Source organism: Herpailurus yagouaroundi, unplaced genomic scaffold (genome assembly GCF_014898765.1).
Source record: "Herpailurus yagouaroundi ecotype Mexico unplaced genomic scaffold, PumYag 163, whole genome shotgun sequence".
In the NCBI taxonomy this organism is placed as follows: Eukaryota; Metazoa; Chordata; class Mammalia; order Carnivora; family Felidae; genus Herpailurus; species Herpailurus yagouaroundi.
In genome coordinates, this window is record NW_024412404.1 from 51,544,097 (window position 1) to 51,562,614 (window position 18,518).

At 40.4% G+C, this 18,518-nt stretch overlaps 1 protein-coding gene across 6 annotated transcripts in view; it reads left to right on the top strand.

The window, feature by feature from the left end:
* TDRD1 (tudor domain containing 1) overlaps positions 1-18,518 on the top strand; it is a 49,717-nt gene that overhangs the window by 30,674 nt on the left and 525 nt on the right. For all 6 annotated transcript variants that reach the window (XM_040486509.1, XM_040486510.1, XM_040486514.1 and 3 more), the window contains 10 exons: positions 809-946; positions 3,758-3,868; positions 4,846-5,016; positions 6,909-7,184; positions 7,906-8,025; positions 10,426-10,542; positions 13,708-13,875; positions 14,925-15,152; positions 15,769-15,815; positions 15,897-15,989. In XM_040486509.1, coding sequence (XP_040342443.1) covers positions 809-946; positions 3,758-3,868; positions 4,846-5,016; positions 6,909-7,184; positions 7,906-8,025; positions 10,426-10,542; positions 13,708-13,875; positions 14,925-15,152; positions 15,769-15,815; positions 15,897-15,989 — 1,469 coding nt within the window. The remainder of the gene's footprint in view (positions 1-808; positions 947-3,757; positions 3,869-4,845; positions 5,017-6,908; positions 7,185-7,905; positions 8,026-10,425; positions 10,543-13,707; positions 13,876-14,924; positions 15,153-15,768; positions 15,816-15,896; positions 15,990-18,518) is intronic.

The window sequence follows — 18,518 nt, forward strand, 5'->3', positions numbered from 1 at the left end:
AGTTCAGACAGTTGTGTGTATATGTGGATTCTCATACTTTCAAAAAGAGTTGATGTTGGGGCGCCTGGGTGGCTCAGTCGGTTGAGCATCCGACTTCAGCTCAGGTCACGATCTCGTGGTCTGTGAGTTCGAGCCCCGTGTCGGGCTCTGGGCTGATGGCTCAGAGCCTGGAGCCTGCTTCTGATTCTGTGTCTCCCTCTCTCTCTGCCCCTCCGCCGTTCATGCTCTGTCTCTCTCGGTCTCAAAAATAAATAAACGTTAAAAAAAATTTTTTTTTTAAAAGTTGATGTTAAGTGTCTTTTTGTCTTTATTATTATTATTACTAATGTTTGTTTAGTTTTGAGAGGGAGAGAAACAAGACAGAGTACAAGCAGGGGAGGGGCAGAGAGAGAGGGAGACACAGAATCTGAAGCAGGCTCCAGGCTCTGAGCTGTCAGCACAACGCCTGACGCAGGGCTCGAACTCATGAACCCTGAGATCATGACCTAAACTGAAGTTGGACGCTTAACCAACTGAGCCACCCAAGTGCCCTTTGTCTTTTTGATCCAGGCATTCATTTATATACATATGAGTGTGTTTGAGAGCTGAAAAAAAAATTTATGGGTCACTAGCTGCTGAAGGGTCAGACATATGAATTTAAAATTCAGTGAGGTAGTTATGGCTAGTTGTAATACTGATTGTTTCCTTTAAAGTCACTAAGAAAGTCACTGGAAATTCACTTCTTCTTCAAATGCAGATACCTCACTGACCCCACCTCCCATCCCCACTTTGACCATTTGTTTTGCAAAATGTTCATTTATTTTCACAGTTCCCTTAGGTGTGGAAGCAAAACTAAATCCACTGGAGTGGTCATGGGTTAAACTTACTGTTGACCAAACAGTAGATGTTGTGGTCTGCATGATATATAGTCCTGGAGAATTTTATTGCCATGTGCTTAAAGAGGATGGTAAGTTGACTCTTCTCATTGATTTCTTTGTACAAATACGTTGATGTAGATAATAACTGGAGATGAGTTTAATGAATAGTAAAATTACTGTCTTTACAAGAAGGGCCAAGTGGATAGGTATTTCTGCTTCCAAGAAAGATTTGGTTATAGTTGCCTTTTATTCCATTTTAAGCTATTATTTCTATTTTCGAAAGCTCTCTTTATATTTAAACCAGGTTAGATTTCAAAGAATGTCTTCTAAATTTGTTTTTGAAAATTAAATTTAACGGTTGATTATATTAAAGCATAGCACGCATATATACAAGTGCATAAATAGTACTGCATGACACATTGTCAGAAAGTCAAAACCCTGAATAATCAACATTTAGGTCAGGAAATAAAGCTTTACCAGAATCCAGAAGTTTCCTTCGTTTCTCCTCTGATTACTACCCTTTTCTCTCTTTGAAAGGTAAATACTGGGGCACCTGGGTGGCTCAGTTGGTTGAGCATCTGACTTGGTTCAGGTCATGATCTCACAGTTCGTGGGTTCAAGCCTCGCATCAGGCTCTGTGCTGACAGCTCAGAGCCTGGAGCCTGCTTCAGATTCTGTGTTCCCCTCTCTCTCTGCCCCACCCCTGCTGTGCTCTGTCTCTCTCTCTCTCTTTCAAAAATGAATAAACAAATACTGTCCTGCCTTCTAATAGCATAGATTAGTTTTTCCTGGTTTTGAACTTTATATAAGGAATCCTACAATGTGTGCTCTTGTATTCCTTGCTTTTTTTTTTTTCCACATTGTTTGTGAGATCAGTTCTTCATTTCCATGTGTGGCAGTAGCTTGTGTCTTGTTACCCCGGTGTGTTCCACCATGTGAATGTACTGTGGATTTATTTCTTTTTAAGGTTGGACATGGGGGTTGTTTCTACTTCTGATCTGTTTAACGATACTGGTGTGAACATTTCCATACAAATTTAGTGCACGTGTGTATGTGTTTCTTTTTAATATACTCCCAGGAGTGGAATCAGTGGCCCTATCCTAACGGGTATGTGTATTTTCAGCTTTGATCAATGAAGGCCAGAAAGTTTCCAAAGTGATGATTATGACACTTGTTAGTTTGAGAGTTTTAGTTGCTCCACATCCTTACACTTGTATTTCCCTTCTTTTTCTTTTGAGCTATTCTGGTAAGCATCGTTAATTTTAGCTTTTCTAAATCTTGGTTTTCCTCTCTACCAAATGAGGACATGACACTAGGTGCCTAAGCTCGTCTGGCTCCCAATTTGTAAGATCTGTTATCCTTCCTTTCAGAATTATCTGGTAGGTAGATCACTATTTCATATAGCATAAGACGTGAACATTTTAAAGTTACTTTTTATAGGTGATTATACAAGCCTATGGTACAAAATTCAAAAGTTACAAAAAGAGTGTAGAGTGGGAAGTTTCCCAGTCCCCTCTGAGTTTTCTGAATATCTTTTCAGAAGTAGTCTATGCATATGCTTGTGTGAATGTATATGTCTCTGTTTGTGTAGGCATACATGGTAAATGCTGTGATGTTTGCACTTTGCTTTTGTCCCCACGTGGTCCTTTCTCCATTCTTTTTGTCTTTTAAATTAAACTTCTAATAGTGGAATAATTTTAGATTTACGGAAAAGTGGCAGAGATGGTGCAGAGTTCCCGTACGCCTCTCAGCTAGCTTCCTCCATAGTTAACGTCTCACAGAATTGTGGTACGTTTGTTACAGCTGAGAGAACAACATGGGCACCTAGTCATGAACTGAGATGGGGACATGTCCTTTTTCTTTCTACTCCCACTAATGGCCTTTTTCTATTCCAGGGTCTAGTCCAGGATGCCGCATTGCTGTTTTGTTTCCCTTTTCATGGTTACGTGGTGTTTCACTGTGTGGGTTTATCCGACCTCTTATTATTGAAACATTCCTTGTGTTCTCTGGCTTTATTCTGTGAGTGTTTTGTCCGGGCAAATTCCCGTGTAATTATTAAGTCGATGCATGTGCTCGTGCTTTGGAGTACGCCCAAGGGGGCCGGCCAAGCTAATTCCCACAGACACGTACACACGCCTATCCCACACCATTTTCAGTAGTGTTTCTTAAACTTTGTAAAACTGAAAGGTGACAGCTCTGACTTGTTATAGTTTAGTTTCCGTATCTGTGAAGGGGCCTTTGCCACATGCGTAAAAGGCAGCTGCTTTCCCTTAAGTTGTTGTGTAGTGTTGGGACCCCTTGACTCAGCATTTAAAGCTCTCCATGGTGTGTACTTTCCCAGCACAGTGCTGGTATGTTCTTCATGGTTCACGTTCCACTTCCCTGCTTCGCCAAACTGCTCCCACCAGGTGAATTTTGGTTGCTTAATTTTGTACTTTGCCTCAGGGCCATTTCTGGTTCTTCAGGAATACCCTCTCCTTCTCTGTCCTATTTCTTTATAAAAGCAGCACACAGAGCTCACCTCTCTGCGTTTCCCTAGCAGATGTCTGTGCCGTCCACTCAGTCATTCATTATATGTCCTCCTCCAGGACATATAAGCTTGTGTGTCACTTTGTGTACAGGTTTGTACGCTCTGTCCTTAGCCCTGTGCACAAGTTCGTGCTCTGGTGTGCTGGTAACCATGCCATAGTTGGGGATTACCAAGAGCTTTATCTAATTACGACTTACTTTCCCAGTTAATTTTTTTAATGAGAAAAAGAGAAAAGCATCTGGTATACTTAATAGTTGTTTGGGAATGTACCTGAGGTTTTATAATCAAAACATTTCCAACTTAAAAGGAAAAATCTGTGTTCTGCATGCTTTTTTAAATATTAAATGCTGTATGTGTATTGCATTTTCAGCTTTGAAGAAACTCAATGATTTGAATAAGTCGTTAGCAGAATATTGCCAGCAGAAGGTGCCCAATGATTTTAAAGCAGAAATAGGGCAACTGTGTTGTGCTCCTTTTGCAGGTAAGTTACAGTTGGTACAGTCTTGACTTTGATAGAAAGTTTTGTTTCCTGATGTTGAGCCCATATTTTGATGTGTATTTTCTTCCCCATGTTTAAGCAAGTATTTCTCACAATCAAGACTAAATGAATGCAGAAAGTGTCATGTCTAATATTCTGTTTGTAACAAGGAACCTCCAAATGGAACTTCCTTACCTCCATTTGTTAAATTTCATTAAATGCTTTTCTTTCCACAATCTCTGATATTAAAGTAAGTTAGATAATGTTCACTGCAGGTTCATTGTTTCTTCTGGTCACCTGTGTATATACTTAGTTTGGAAGTATATTTTATGAGACTCCTTAATTTCTTAAAAAAATTTTTCTTAATGTTTATTCATTTCTGAACAACAGAGAGCACAAGCAGGGGTGGGGCGGAGAGAGGGGGACACAGAATCTGAAGCAGGCTCCAGGCTCTGAGCCGTCAGCACAGAGCCCAATGCGGGGCTCAAACTCATGAACCGCGAGATCATGACCTCAGCCGAAGTCGGACGCTTAACCGACTGAGCCACCCAGGCGCCCCACCCCTTAATTTCATCGTATGAGTTTTTCTGCTATTTTTATATGATTTTACTAATAACAAGTAAAACAGTTTATCATTAGTTATGAGAGTATTATAAAACTTCCAGATTGACAGATAACGTTTAAGGTTATTAAGTCTTACCTTCACTTTCATGCTCTGTTTATTGGATAGGTGATGAGTGAAATCTTAAATTTATATTAGATTAATGTTAAAGTGTGCTATAAAAATTTGGATGTGTTCTAAAAACAGATTTTGATAACTCTCCTGGGGATTTCTGAATGAAAACTAGAGGCATCATCTGGAGAAGGAGAGCAGATTTATTAGCTACTTTACGCAGAGGATTTTTCTCTGAAGATAAAAATTTCAAATGTTAATAGAAAGGAAATAATGTTCTGTGTTACAAACTTTGTGTTAAATATAGGTGATGGTAATTGGTATCGTGCATTAGTCAAGGAAATCTTGCCAGCTGGAAATGTTAAAGTCCATTTTGTGGATTATGGGAACACGGAAGAAGTTACTGCAGATGAACTCCAAATGATCCCATCAAAATTTTTAAAACTTCCGTGTCAAGGGATACGGTGCTGGTTAGCAGGTATGGTGCAGAATAAGCTTTCAAAACTGTCTTCTAATTCTTAGGGTAGATGTACTTTTAAGTATTAACATCTGTAATTTTAACATGTGAGCTTGAAGATCTTGCTTCATATTATAAAATTTAGAAACGTACCTTTGAAGATACTGGCCAGAGTGTTGAGTGTAGATGCTAAAAGGAGGGAAACAGTTGCTTTTCTGGGCGTGAGATGGGAATGAAAACTGATATGTCCTCTTGAAGACATTTTGCAGCATTTCTTAGGAGCTTCAAATAGTCCTGCCTTTTGTCTGAGCATTTTTACTTGTAATAATTTATCCCAAAGAAATGATCTTGGAGTCTCACAAAGTTCACCTACAAGGACGTTCCTTATACTGCTGTTAATAGCAGCAAAACAACGCAGGCAGCTAGGCAGGGGATGGGTTCAGTGATGATCTGTAGGGTTGAAAACCTCAGCACCTGCTTCAGATGGTGCTGTGAGGGGCCAGTGGGTGCTGAGGACAAAGGCTCCCCGGCCTGCACAGGCGGATTTAAGTGTTTGCCCTTGCTGCCCGGGCATTAATGTGTAGCAGATACGAAGAGTACAAGTTATAAGAGATGCAGGATAGTATTGTGGTTAAGAGGACAGGCTCTGGAACCAACTCTGCTCCCTACTAGCTGTGCGAGAATTTAAGCAAATTAAACTCTCTGGTGCTTCTGTTTCCTCACTTGGAAAATAATAATACCTTCCTCAAGGAGTCATTAAGAATAAAAGACGTAGGGGCACCTGGGTGGCTCAGTCAGTTAAGCATCTGACTCTTGATTTCAACTCAGGTCATGATCTCACAGTTCATGTGCTTGAGCCACGTGTCAGGCTCTGTGCTGACAGTGCAAAGCCTGCTTGAGATTCTCTCTCTCCCCCCATCTCTGCTCCTCCCCTGCTCATGCTGGTACCCACACTGTCTCTCAAAAATAAACATAAAAAAAAAGAATAAAAGACATAAAAAATATAAAGCACTAAACACTACCTGGCATCATATCCACAGTAGCTACTATTATTGCAAAGGTTTCTTTATAAAAGAAATCGGTATTATGTGTATGTGGGTCATTCCATACACACATGAAAATTATGGAAGGTTGGATACCAAAATGTTAATAGTGCTCATGTCTAGAAGCACAGATGCTTTTTATTTTTCCTTTTGCGTGTTTTCTTTCTGCTTACTGCTTACTATGTTTCAGATTATTCTTAATACCATGTTTCATGTCCATGCTTCTTCAAGTGTGGCCCCTAGACCAGCAGCATCAACTTGAGAACATACTCAAATTACAGATTCTCTGTCCCCAACCAAGACCTGCTGCTAAATTGGAAAATCTAGGATGGGCCCCTGAAATCTGTTTTAACGAGCCCTCTAGAGAGTTGAGATGCACACTCAAGTTTGAGGATCACCATTGTAAAAGTAAGGGTATAAACCACAATTATCAGAAAAATAATTTTTGGTTAAGTACTTTAAAATAACATTTTGAAATTAACCACTAGAACACTGCCCACAGAAGTGAAGGTGTGTGGTTGACGTCTCCTACCAGCAGAATTGGTGTAACTCATCATTGTGTATGTAACAGAACACGATGGTGGCTTCTAGAATAATCCCATTTTTGCCTGTTGGAAAAATGCCAGGTAAAGATACTTTAGTGGGGAAAGTAAAGTTTCTGAGTGACCCAAAACCCTAGCGGTATGTTTACACCTGCCAGTATCTGTAACTTGGGCATGGGGGATGTAGAGATGTAATTGAACGTTGAAAAAAGATACCAAAATGGCTGACCCGAAGGGAGTACTTAACAAGGACCCAGTCCCAGACACCGTTGAAGCGAAAATGCAGCTTGGGCATGGAATCCTATTTAATGCCGTTCTTCTTTGCCAGATATAGAGCCGAAAAACAGACACTGGACTAAAGAAGCCATCACAAGATTTCAGATGTGTGTTGCAGGGATAAAACTCCAAGCCCGAGTGGTTGAAATCACTGGACAGGGAGTGGGAATTGAGCTCACCGATGTCTCCACTTCTTACCCCAGAATAATCAGTGATGTTCTGATTGAAGAACATCTGGTCTTAAAAACTAGTTCGCCATGTAAAGGCTTGAGAAGTAATAGGCCTGTTAATAAACATGATCTTCAAATTGATGCCCTGGGGCTTCAAGGTAACATTTTTAAACCTTTGATTTGTTATTTAATGTATCCTTTGCTCTTACAGGTTATGAAAGTTTTTCTATCCAAATGATGCAGTTTTTCTGTAGAAATACATGCTTTGTGGAAATAGGTTAATAATAGGTTATGAAAATATTTATTGAAACATGGTTTTATGTAACACCATACTCATTTTTAGTGTAGTCACTTATCAGGTAATCTTGCACCATATAATTATGTGTCCCCTAAAGTTTCAACCAGTTTTAAGAATTACATTATAGGGGTGTCTGGGTGGCTCAGTTGTTTGTTTAAGCATCTGACTTGAACTCAGGTCACGATAGCGTGGTTCACAAGTTCGGGCCCCGTGTCGGGCTCTGTGCTGAGAGCTCAGAGCCTGGAGCCTACTTCAGATTCTGTCTCCTCCTCTCTCTGCACCCCCCACCCCCCCAGCCACACACACTCTCTTTCTTTCTCAAAAATAAATATGAAAAAAAAAATTACATTATATGTACTACAGAAGTAACACTGGAGTGCAGTAGGTCAGTAGATTGGACTCTTTTGTAATACAAAATCCCTCAAATTGAATAGATTGTTTTGTGAAAATACAGATTTTCATGTTAGGAATTTGTGAATGTTGATAATCAACAGTTGATGAATAAATTGAATGAATATGTAACTGGGAGAGAATACCAAGTTTAGTCTATTTTATGCAAGATCTGTTTTCTGTGTTTTCAGCCATGTCTTCAGCTGAGCAGTGGAGGACAATAGAATTGCCAGTTAATAAAACTGTGCAAGCAACCGTATTAGAAATCGTAAACCCATACTTGTTTTATGCTCTACCAAATGAGATGCCAGGTAAGAAACCAAATTTTGAGACCTATTGATGCGCATCTTTTTAACTGTGTAATGAAAACACTTCTCTGGAGAATTCCTTAAGAAGTAAGAGGGAGAGGAGAGGCTGGTGATTTTTGTCTTATTCAATGTTTTAAGGAAGAATTGACTGTCATAACACTTAAGGCACATTTAGTTACTCAAACACAAATGTGAACATGAAGGGAATGCCCTGCATTTAGCACCTGCCCAACCTTCAGGTTTTTATAAGGAGATCGTGTCTCTTAAAGAAATTGTGGTTTATATACACAATGGAATACTACGTGGCAATGAGAAAGAATGAAATATGGCCTTTTGTTAGCAATGTGGATGGAACTGGAGAGTGTTATACTAAGTGAAATAAGTCCTAGAAAGACAGATACCGTATGTTTTCACTCTTATGTGGATCCTGAGAAACTTAACAGAAGACCAAGGGGGAGGGGAAGGGAAAAAAAAAAGGTTTAGAGAGCGAGGGAGCCAAAACATAAGAGACTCTTAAAAACTGAGAACAAACTGAGGGTTGATGGGGGGTGGGAGGGAGGGGAGGGTAGGTGATGGGTATTGAGGAGGCCACCTGTTGGGATGAGCACTGGGTGTTGTATGGAAACCAATTTGATAACAAATTTCATATTAAAAAATCGTGTCCTTAATTGCTATATAATTTTTTGCTTAAAAACAGATATCTAGGGGCGGCTGGGTGGCTCACTTGGTTAAGCATCTGACTTCAGGTCCTGATCTCATGGTTTGTGAGTTCGAGCCCCGCGTCGGGCTCTGTGCTGACAGAGCCTGGAGCCTGCTTCAGATTCTCTCTCTCTCTCTCTCTCTCTCTCTCTCTCTCTCTCTCTCTCTCTGCCCCTCCCCCACTGACATTCTGTCTCTCCCTCCCTCTCTCTCTCTCTCTCTCTCTCTCTCTCTCTCTCAAAAATAAACAAACATTAAAAAACATGGGGGGCCTGGGTGGCTCAGTCGGTTAAGCATTTGACTCTTGGGTTTGGCTCAGGTCATAATCTCACGGTTTGTGAGTTCGAGCCCTGTGTTGGGCTCTGTGTTGACAGTCAGAGCCTGGAGCCTGCTTCAGATTCTGTGTCTCACTCTGTCTCTGCCCTTCCCCCCTCGTACTCTGTCTTTCTCTCTCTCTCAAAAAAAAAAAAAAATACTATCTAATTTGAATTGTATTTACAAAGCTAACATGTTAAGAAAATTTGATATGTTGAAAGTGTACTTTGTAATCTGTGTTACTACAGTTTAGAGACTTAGAAAAATGTTTTACACTGGTCCTAATCCTGAAAAAAAGTAATGTATAAATGTTTTCTCCTTTGTTTCATGGAAGTATATATTAAGGAATCTCTTTCAACATATTTGAGTTTATCCTTGTAGTGTCAGAAAGAGAGTTAGTGCAAGTTAGTGCAAATTTAAAACAATTTGCAGGTACTTGAAGGCTGGAAAAGTGAATCTTTGTTTCAAATTGTCAAACGAGGATGTGAGGGCGATCTGGCTCGACATCTGTCACCCCATTGATCGCCAGGGTTGATTCGGCTGATCTGGCTGGCTAGGCAGGGGTCCTCTTCCTCCCTCACCGCTCCATGTGCGTCCCTCCCGAAGCTGCACGCTTGGTCAAAGAGGACGACCTTCCCTGATAGAGGAGGACCGTTCTTGGGTCAAGGGTATACGAGTAGCTGTGCTCCCCTGCTAGAACTTCCAAACAAGCTCTCAAGGTCCAAATTGTCAGACGACAAATTGTGGTGATACCAACAAGGGCTGTTAAATCTATGTCCAGCATTACAAATAATCATCTTTAATCTGTGTAGGTGGAAAGTAGGGTTATTGAATCCTGATGAATTGGAAGAACTGTGTTTTATTAACTAGAACACACTTAACTGAAAATTACATGGGAAAATTGTGAAAGTGAGACTCAATGAGTTTCTGTAGAGTATGGCCATGCTGGTGTGGAACTGAGCGCTCTGGAGGCTTCCCTCGTCTTCCCGCCCAGCACTGCAGCCCGCCTGTACCCGGGGCCACTAGTGGTTTTGTGGATTCTTCACATGTAAATGTAAACAGGGTCTTTAAAGTGATTCGATTTAATTTTTTTTTTTTCAACGTTTATTTATTTTTGGGACAGAGAGAGACAGAGCATGAATGGGGGAGGGGCAGAGAGAGAGGGAGACACAGAATCGGAAACAGGCTCCAGGCTCTGAGCCATCAGCCCAGAGCCCGACGCGGGGCTCGAACTCCCGGACCGCGAGATCGTGACCTGGCTGAAGTCGGACGCTTAACCGACTGCGCCACCCAGGCGCCCCTAAAGTGATTCAATTTAACATTCTTTTTGTATACTGTCTAAACAGCACCGAAAATTTCCTCACAGGAAATTGCTTTTTTGTGTTTCAGAAAATCAGGAAAGACTGTGTGTGTTGACAGCTGAATTGGGAGAATATTGCAGTGCTCAGAATAGTCGATTGTCTTACCGACCGAAAATTGGAGATGTGTGCTGTGCCAGATACACAAGTAAGGGTCTTTGAGGTAAAATATTAAAGGGAAATATTTTGTTCTTTTTACGTGAAATTTTGTGTGTTTTGTTATTGAAGTGCACACTTCATTTTGTTAGAGAAATTAAGAAAGGCAGGGTTGTTTGTTAATTCATATGTTCTGTTCCATAACCATAAATTATGTTTGGGTAAGGATATAGGTAGGTATCTACCAGTACTTACAGATAATCAGTTTTACATAATAATATCATATTTATATGTGGAGGAGTTGCAAGTTTATAGAACTTTCTGAATGTGCTAAAAAAAAAATAAATAACTGCGTTGAAAAGTCGACTTGTTGAATCAGGGACACTTTAACCATTGTCCTGTTGTTTTAATATTTCATGTTAACAGATTTCTTTTAGGAATAAAAATAACACTTGGAGTGAGTATTCTTGGGCAGAAATTTTGGGAATTCCTGAGTCAAAAGATGTCAATTGTTTTGTACGTCCCAGAAGCATATTGCTCTCTGGGTATCTTAAAGAAATGTCCATATGTGCCAAAATTTGTGAGTGCCAATTCATCATCTCCTTGTCAGCAATGAATTTAAAGTGTTTTTGCTCTATTGCCCACATAGTGTTCATTTTTAAATTTAAATTTACAGTTAACCATATTACGTTTAGTTTTGTTTCCTTTTGTATGACAACTGGATCTACATTCTCCTTCCTTTTCTTCTGATAGAAATCAATCGCAATTTTTGGTTAGATAAGTATTCTTTATTACTTTATTAGAACTTTACATAAACACTGTTCACAGCTGTGTAGTAAACCATGATGTAATGAGATACATGGTTACATATCTCTTTTGCAGTCTTTGTTATTGTTGTTACCAGTGGTCTGTATCCTTTCGCTGATTATCTCCAGTTCTCTGCATTTATAAATTCTCTTAGTGAACATTTGTGTACTTTATCAGCTTTTATCATACTGTCAGTTCTTGTGGCCTTTGCGCCTCCTATCTAGACTGCTTGTCCTTCACGGCTGAGCAATCACCCTGGAATTTTTTCTTCATCATCATGCTGGTGATGGATTCCCTTTTGTTTCATGGATTTGTCTCTTACCTGACCTTGTTGGCCAAATTTCTCCCTCCCTCATCTCACCTTGTTTTCTGAATTCCTTACGTTTGGTTTACCCTAATATTTGGGTATATATCCCATCCTTCAGAAGCTGAGAAAAGATACACGTATGTAAGATGAATTTTCTCTTATCTCCCCATGTTCTCCCATGTTTGAAAAAGGCTTTACCCTAACAAGTAATTGATAGCTTGCCTAGATCTAAAACTCTAGATTGGAAATAATCTTTCCCTTAAATTTTTGAAGGCATTGCTTTTTTTCTTTTTTTTAAGAGTTTTTTTTATTTTTTATTTTTTAGTAATCTCTACACCCAACATGGGGTTCAAACTTACAACCCTAAGATCGAGAGTCGCACGTTCTTTTTTTTTTTAATTTTTTTTTTTAATGTTTATTTATTTTTGAGACAGAGACAGAGCATGAACGGGGGAGGGTCAGAGAGAGAGGGAGACACAGAATCTGAAGCAGGCTCCAGGCTCTGAGCTCTGAGCTGTCAGCACAGAGCCCGACGCGGGGCTTGAACTCACGGACCGCGAGATCGTGACCTGAGCCGAAGTCGGACGCTTAACCGACTGAGCCACCCAGGCGCCCCAAGAGTTGCACTTTCTACTGACCAAGCCAGACAGGCCAGTCCGCTTTTACTGTTTTTTAGCTATAGCTATTGCTGGTCAAGAGAGAAGGATCATTTAGATTCTCCAAACTGTATGTTTTTTTATCCTGGAGCTTGTAGGAATGTCTTCATCCTGTTCTGAAATTCATGATGTGACTTAGTATTGGCTTTCACTGTCGTGCTGGGCGCTCGTAAGTGGCTGGGCCCTTAAGGCTAGAAAGTTGTGAGCTTCAGTTGTGAGAAATTTTTCTGAAAAGTTTTTATTCCCTTCTTTGATTTTCTGTTCTCTTAAGAATTCTAAATATTCTAATGTTGGACTTGAAACTCTTCTGCTAAGTTTCCTCTTTTCTCTTTCACTTTTTTTCTTTGTTTTCAAGAGAGTTCCTCAATTTTATTTCCCAGCTTACTGAGTTTTTAACTTCTGGTACCACATCTCTAGTTTCAGTAGCTTTGTTGTCTGTCTTCTCAAGTGTGTGTTTTTAATAATGTCTTGGTATTCCAAGGGTGGAAGGTGTTTTCTCTGGGAATGTTAACATCGTTGTAATTTTCAGTCTTCTCCCGATTACTAGAGTTCCTGTTTGTTCTGATCTTCTCCGTCGTGTCGGAGGCTTACTTCAAATGTCTGGTGATCCTTTGCTGTTCACTTACAATGGGGCATCTGATTGGAAGCTTCTGGTAGCCTTCACTGTAGGGTGATGGGGCCCGTCCATTTCACCAGGACTCCTGCTGTTGAGAATCTTGAAGTGCATTCACTTGGGACTGGTGTCTCCTGCTTGGAGTGGGTAGCTCTCCTGACATTGTTCTTGGCAAACTTCCTTCTCTGCGCCGCCTCATGCTTCCGAGTCCAGTAGTCTGGTTCATCCTCTCAGGAGAAGAAACCTCTAGTCTTCTGCCCTTGAGTAGGAGCAGTTGGCTGGAAATGAAGAGGGCATTTGAAGCTTTATTAAAACCCATGAACATAAAAGAGATCATTCTCTTTAGCAACTTAACAAATAAGTGTTCTGTGTAAATGTATTTATAAACTAAAGTCTGTTCTGATGTCTTGGGGAGGAGGTCCACTTCCTTTACCCAGGCCTGATGTTCAGCTTCATCCTTACTACTGCCTTTGAATGGGTTGATTGTCCAGGCTTGGGGGGTTTGAGATGCAAATGAAGATGCTTCTTTGCTTCCCCATGGCCAGGCCAGCTTTGCTTGAGCACTGCTACCTCATTTCCATTCAGGCATCTGCTTTCCAGCTTCCGGTGTTGTCTTCTGTCTTGTTCTCTATCCTTGTGGTTTTGTGGTTTTTCCTTTTTAATCATGCAGTTGTCTTTTTAGTAGACTCTGGAAGGAGTGGAGGTGATGCTTGTGTTTCATCTGGACTGTAATCAAAAATTTTCAGTGATGTAAATGTAACTGAATAACCATCTGGAGGGAGGGAGGGAGTCATTGAATGTACCTTCTTACCTAAGATTGCATTATATTTTCAGATGATGACTTCTGGTACCGTGCCATTGTTCTGGGGACATCAGATGCTTATGTGAAAGTGCTCTATGTAGACTATGGAAACATTGAAACTCTGCCTTTTTCCAGAGTGCAGCCAATTCCCACCAGCCACTTGGAGCTTCCTTTCCAAATTATTAAATGTTCACTTGAAGGTAGGCAGTTAAGTCACTTTCCAGTTGAGATGTCTGTGTGGTTTTCCCTTTGTTTTATAGCCCTATGTCTGAGTCAAATGGGCATTTCAATAACTGCCCAGATTTCTAAACATCAAGCAGAGTTTACCAAAAAAGTTTCGTATCTTCTATTCTTCATTTCATTCTCACAAAAATTATATTGCTAGCCCATTGTTGTTCAGTTATTGTGTTTGGCCCTGGGTTGCACAGCTAGAAGTGGCAGTGCCTGGGAGAACTGGGCCTTCTGACCCTTATCTGAGGGCCTCTGTGCTCTGTCATGGCTCTTAGAGACAAGAGACATTCAGATGACACCATTCGGGCTAATTCACTGTGCACTGTATCTGCATTGATACTCAGTTCCTTCCTTTGGTGTTTGAGTAAAGCGAACAAAAATGCTAACGTAGCTTTTTACTTTCACTCCTCATTTTGTTACCCAGTGGTCCCAGCAGATAATAGCTCACTCATTGGCTCCTAGTCTGCTTTGGTTTTGACTCAGGGAGAGAGTTGGAAAATTACCTTTATTATTGTTTGCCTTTCCCATTAGGACATATGTCCCTGGCAGCAACTGTTTTCTGTTTTGTGCCCTCCAGACTCAGATTAGTGCTCGATAAACAATAGGGATCAATGAATATTTATCGAGTGATTTTTTTTTTTTAATGCAACAGCAATAGTACATCAAAGCATACCTAAACTCAGCTGGAGTGAGGCTTTTGCTTATTTTCTTTATTATTACTTTTTATTTATTTACCTTGAGAGAGAGAGAGAGAGAGAGAGAGAGAGACAGCACAAGTGGGGGAGGGACAGAGAGGGAGAGACAGAGAGAATCCCAAGAAGGCTCCACATGGCCAGCATGGATCCCAAGGCGGGTCTTGAACTCATGAACTGCAAGATCATGACCTGAGCTGATATGAAGAGTTGGACACTTGACCAATTGAGCCACTCAGACATCCCTTTGCTTATTATCTTTAGGTGATGTATGTAAATTTTTTTTTTTTTTAAGGCACTTGATTAATACTCAGTTTTTTCCCCAGGACTAATAGAATTGAATGAAAACTGCTCGCAATTAGTGATAGAACTACTAAAAAATTTCATGCTGAATCAGAGTGTAATGCTTTCCGTAAAAGGAATTACCAACAATGTCCATATGGTGTCGGTTGAGAAATGCTGTGAAAATGGTACTGTCAATATAGCTGATAAGCTGGTGACTTACGGCCTGGCAAAAAACATCACATCTAAAAAGCAAAGTGCTTTAAATACAGGTATCCGTTTTCAAGTTTAATTAATGACAGATGTAAGTGTAATTAAGAAGCAATGTAATCAGTGTAGGTGACCTGGTCTTTCCTTACTCTGCGTGGTCACATTCCCTTCCTCCTCCCTGTCCTTTGTAAATCCAGTGGCACGGGGACCTACTGGGTGGAAGCAGGCCTCCCGATCCAGATTTTCCTTAGCTTAGGCTCAGCAGCATTGCTGATACATTGATGCTGAGAGCTTTAGAAATGTCTGGCATTCAGAATTACTTCCAACTTACTTTCGACCCTGACCAAAGTGAGAAGAGTTTGCACTTTTGAGATTGGATCTTCTGGATATCTCACAAGAGGATTACTTGATAGGCCTGCCCTCGGCTGAAGAGCTATCCCATATATGATAGGCAAAAGACCTAAAATCCTAGAGATGAGGACATTAATTTGGTGAAAACTAGGACACAGTAGTAGAAAATATTAAAGCCCAAATGAGAAGTAATTGATTAGGTCCTTGATAGTGAGAACCCATGCCTAAGGGGCAGAGCTGTGTAAATTCAGTGTTTTTCAGTGTTTTGTCAGTGTTTTTGTTACATATGGTGTGTGTTATCTGATTGCTTTTTGTATTTGCTTCTAGAAAAGACATGTAGGATGAATTGCTGTTGCACAGAGTTACGGAAACAGGTGGGTAGAGTTTATTTGAAGTGAAATTATACTTCTTACATTTTTAGAAATGAAGTAATACTATTTCTTTATCACCCATAGGTTGAAAAACATGAACAGATTCTTCTCTTCCTCTTAAACAGTCCAACCAATCAAAATAAATTTATTGAAATGAAAAAATTGTTGAGAAGTTAAGTAAGTTAAATTTGATGTTTTCACCACTTCCGTCACCACCAACGGGACATCTCAAGGCATGTCAGGGTAGAACTCATGGCATGAACCACGTCATGAGGCTATTCTTCATTTTGCGACCTAATGATTTGAGGTCTGGTTGTAATGTGTTTGTTGCCTTGCCAAGTTTTATTTGCTGATCTGAAGTTGACCGTTAATGGGACTGAGTCCAGGGGTGTTCACGTTGTAACCACTCACTGTTGTTCAGTTCCGAATGCTTACATTATTGATGGCACGGAGGGACTTGTAAAAATTGTTGTGAGGTAAAGCTTTACCTCAGATTCTTTGTGTCTTAGGGGTGAAATTAACTCTCACTTGGTTATGTTGCGGTAAAAATGTTCAGCATTTTTTGTGAAGAGGTTTTAAAGGGCCAAGAATGGAAAATGGGCTTCACTGATAGTGTATTTCATTTCAAAACAAAGCCTACTCTCTGGTGGTGATTCTAGTGTGTAACAATGATAATTGGTGAGTTTGAAACAACAGTTTCCCCACATTGATTGATTGATTGATTTTTATTATTTATTTTTATTTTTTTGATCTGGGATGCTTTGTTCGAAGGTAGCCCTCAGAAGTACCTTGTGATCAGAGGTCAGTTAGAATTTCTGATTAAAATGAAATTGTCTTTCCTACTAATTCCAGCCAAAAGCAAAGGGTCTCTGACTCCATGCACTCTTGTCGGCTACAGTACAGCCTGGATCAGACCTTTTTGCAAGTAGCTCACGGGATGGTACCTCTGAGTGCCTGGTGATTGTCCGTGAGTTCACGTGCTCTCTCCTTCTCCGTGTGGGAAGGTACAGTTATTTGTTTCTGCTCCTAAGAAAGTACAGCTGAATTCTGAGTGGAGTGTCATCGCTGCTAGAGCAATAGTTTTGTCTCCTGGTTGATTTTCTTTACAAGTTTTGGGTTATTTCTAATAAATGCTCATCTGCCATTGCAGTTACAGCCTTCAGCCCTTTCTGATGCACTCGCTTTCAGTATTGACTACTGTCTTGTGTGCTTGAGTCTAAGATCTTAAGTTAAAAAAAAATGTAAAGTCAAATCTTAAATTTCCTGATAATTTTGTAGGGTAACGGACATGCAGTGACATGGACTTCTGGAATTTAGTCCTAGCACCAAATCATCTCATTTTTACCTGTGTAATAGGCTTTTTTTGTAAGGATATTGAGAGTGCTAACCCGCACGAGATGAAAGTTCTATTTTCTCTTGTTTCTACATGGATTGGAGACATTGTTTAAAAAAAAACAAAAAAAAAACAAAAAAAAAAAACCAAGATGTGATTTAAAGACTAGTAGTTGAACTAGCTTTTCCTTTACTGTGGAATAAATACATATTTTTATCTACATTTTGAATATAGTATAATGCCTTATGTATTATTTAAAAAGCACTTGAACATGTAGTCGCATACGTAATCATTACAGTAGTCCTGGAAAGAGAGTAAGACCCCACTTTATAGATGAAGCCAAGGCTCAAAGAGGTTAAATGGCTGCATTGGATACACACAAAACCAGGTCTTAGGCTCAAAGCTGAACCCTGTCTGCTGCTCCTTGCTGCTTACTGTCTGCTGTGCTGCAGTGTCCTTAGATTCAGTCAGTTTTGAAGGACATGAGACTGAGGAGTTATATTAGAAGAAATTACAGGAAACCCTGGGTGGCTCAGTTGATTAAGTGTCTGATTATAGGTTTCGGCTCAGGTCATGATTTCCCGGTTCGTGAGTTCAAGCCCTGCGTCGGGCTCTGTGCTGACAGCACGGAGCCTGCTTGTGATTCTCCCTCCCTCCCTCCCTCCCTCTCTCCCTCTCTCCCTCCCTCCCTGTCCCTCCCATGCACGTGTTCTCTCTGTCTCTCAAAATGAATGGATAAACCAAAACAAAAAAAGAAAAAATTACATACATGATTGCTTAAGCATACTTGATTGTGGTGGAAGTATAGTTGAATATTCACTTTTTTTTTTTTTAATTTTTTTTTAACACTTATTTATTTTTGAGACAGAGACAGAGCATGAACGGGGGAGGGTCAGAGAGAGGGAGACACAGAATCTGAAACAGGCTCCAGGCTCTAAGCTGTCAGCACAGAGCCCGACGCGGGGCTCAAACTCACGGACTGTGAGATCATGACCTGGGCCAAAGCCGGCCACTCAACCGACTGAGCCACCCAGGCGCCCTGAATATTCACTCTTTTAAAATGTTTTTCCTAGATACAGAGAAAATGTGTTTAAAATTGAAGTGTTTAGTCTTTCTTGGAGAAATTTTTAAATAACTAAAATCGCCCAACTAGGAATGCTGTGGCGATAGGAACCGAAGACTGTCCTCTGTGGCTCAGACGTGATAAATAAGTGCTTCAGCACACAAGTCACTGTAACATTCTGTATCGGAAGGGGAGTGCGCACAGCTGTGTTTCGCTTTGGTCCAGGGCGGTCCAAACCACGCAGCTCGTGCACAATGCTGTGGCGGTGCATTTCTGCAACAGATCCGACTTGAATGTACACTTTGGTTTG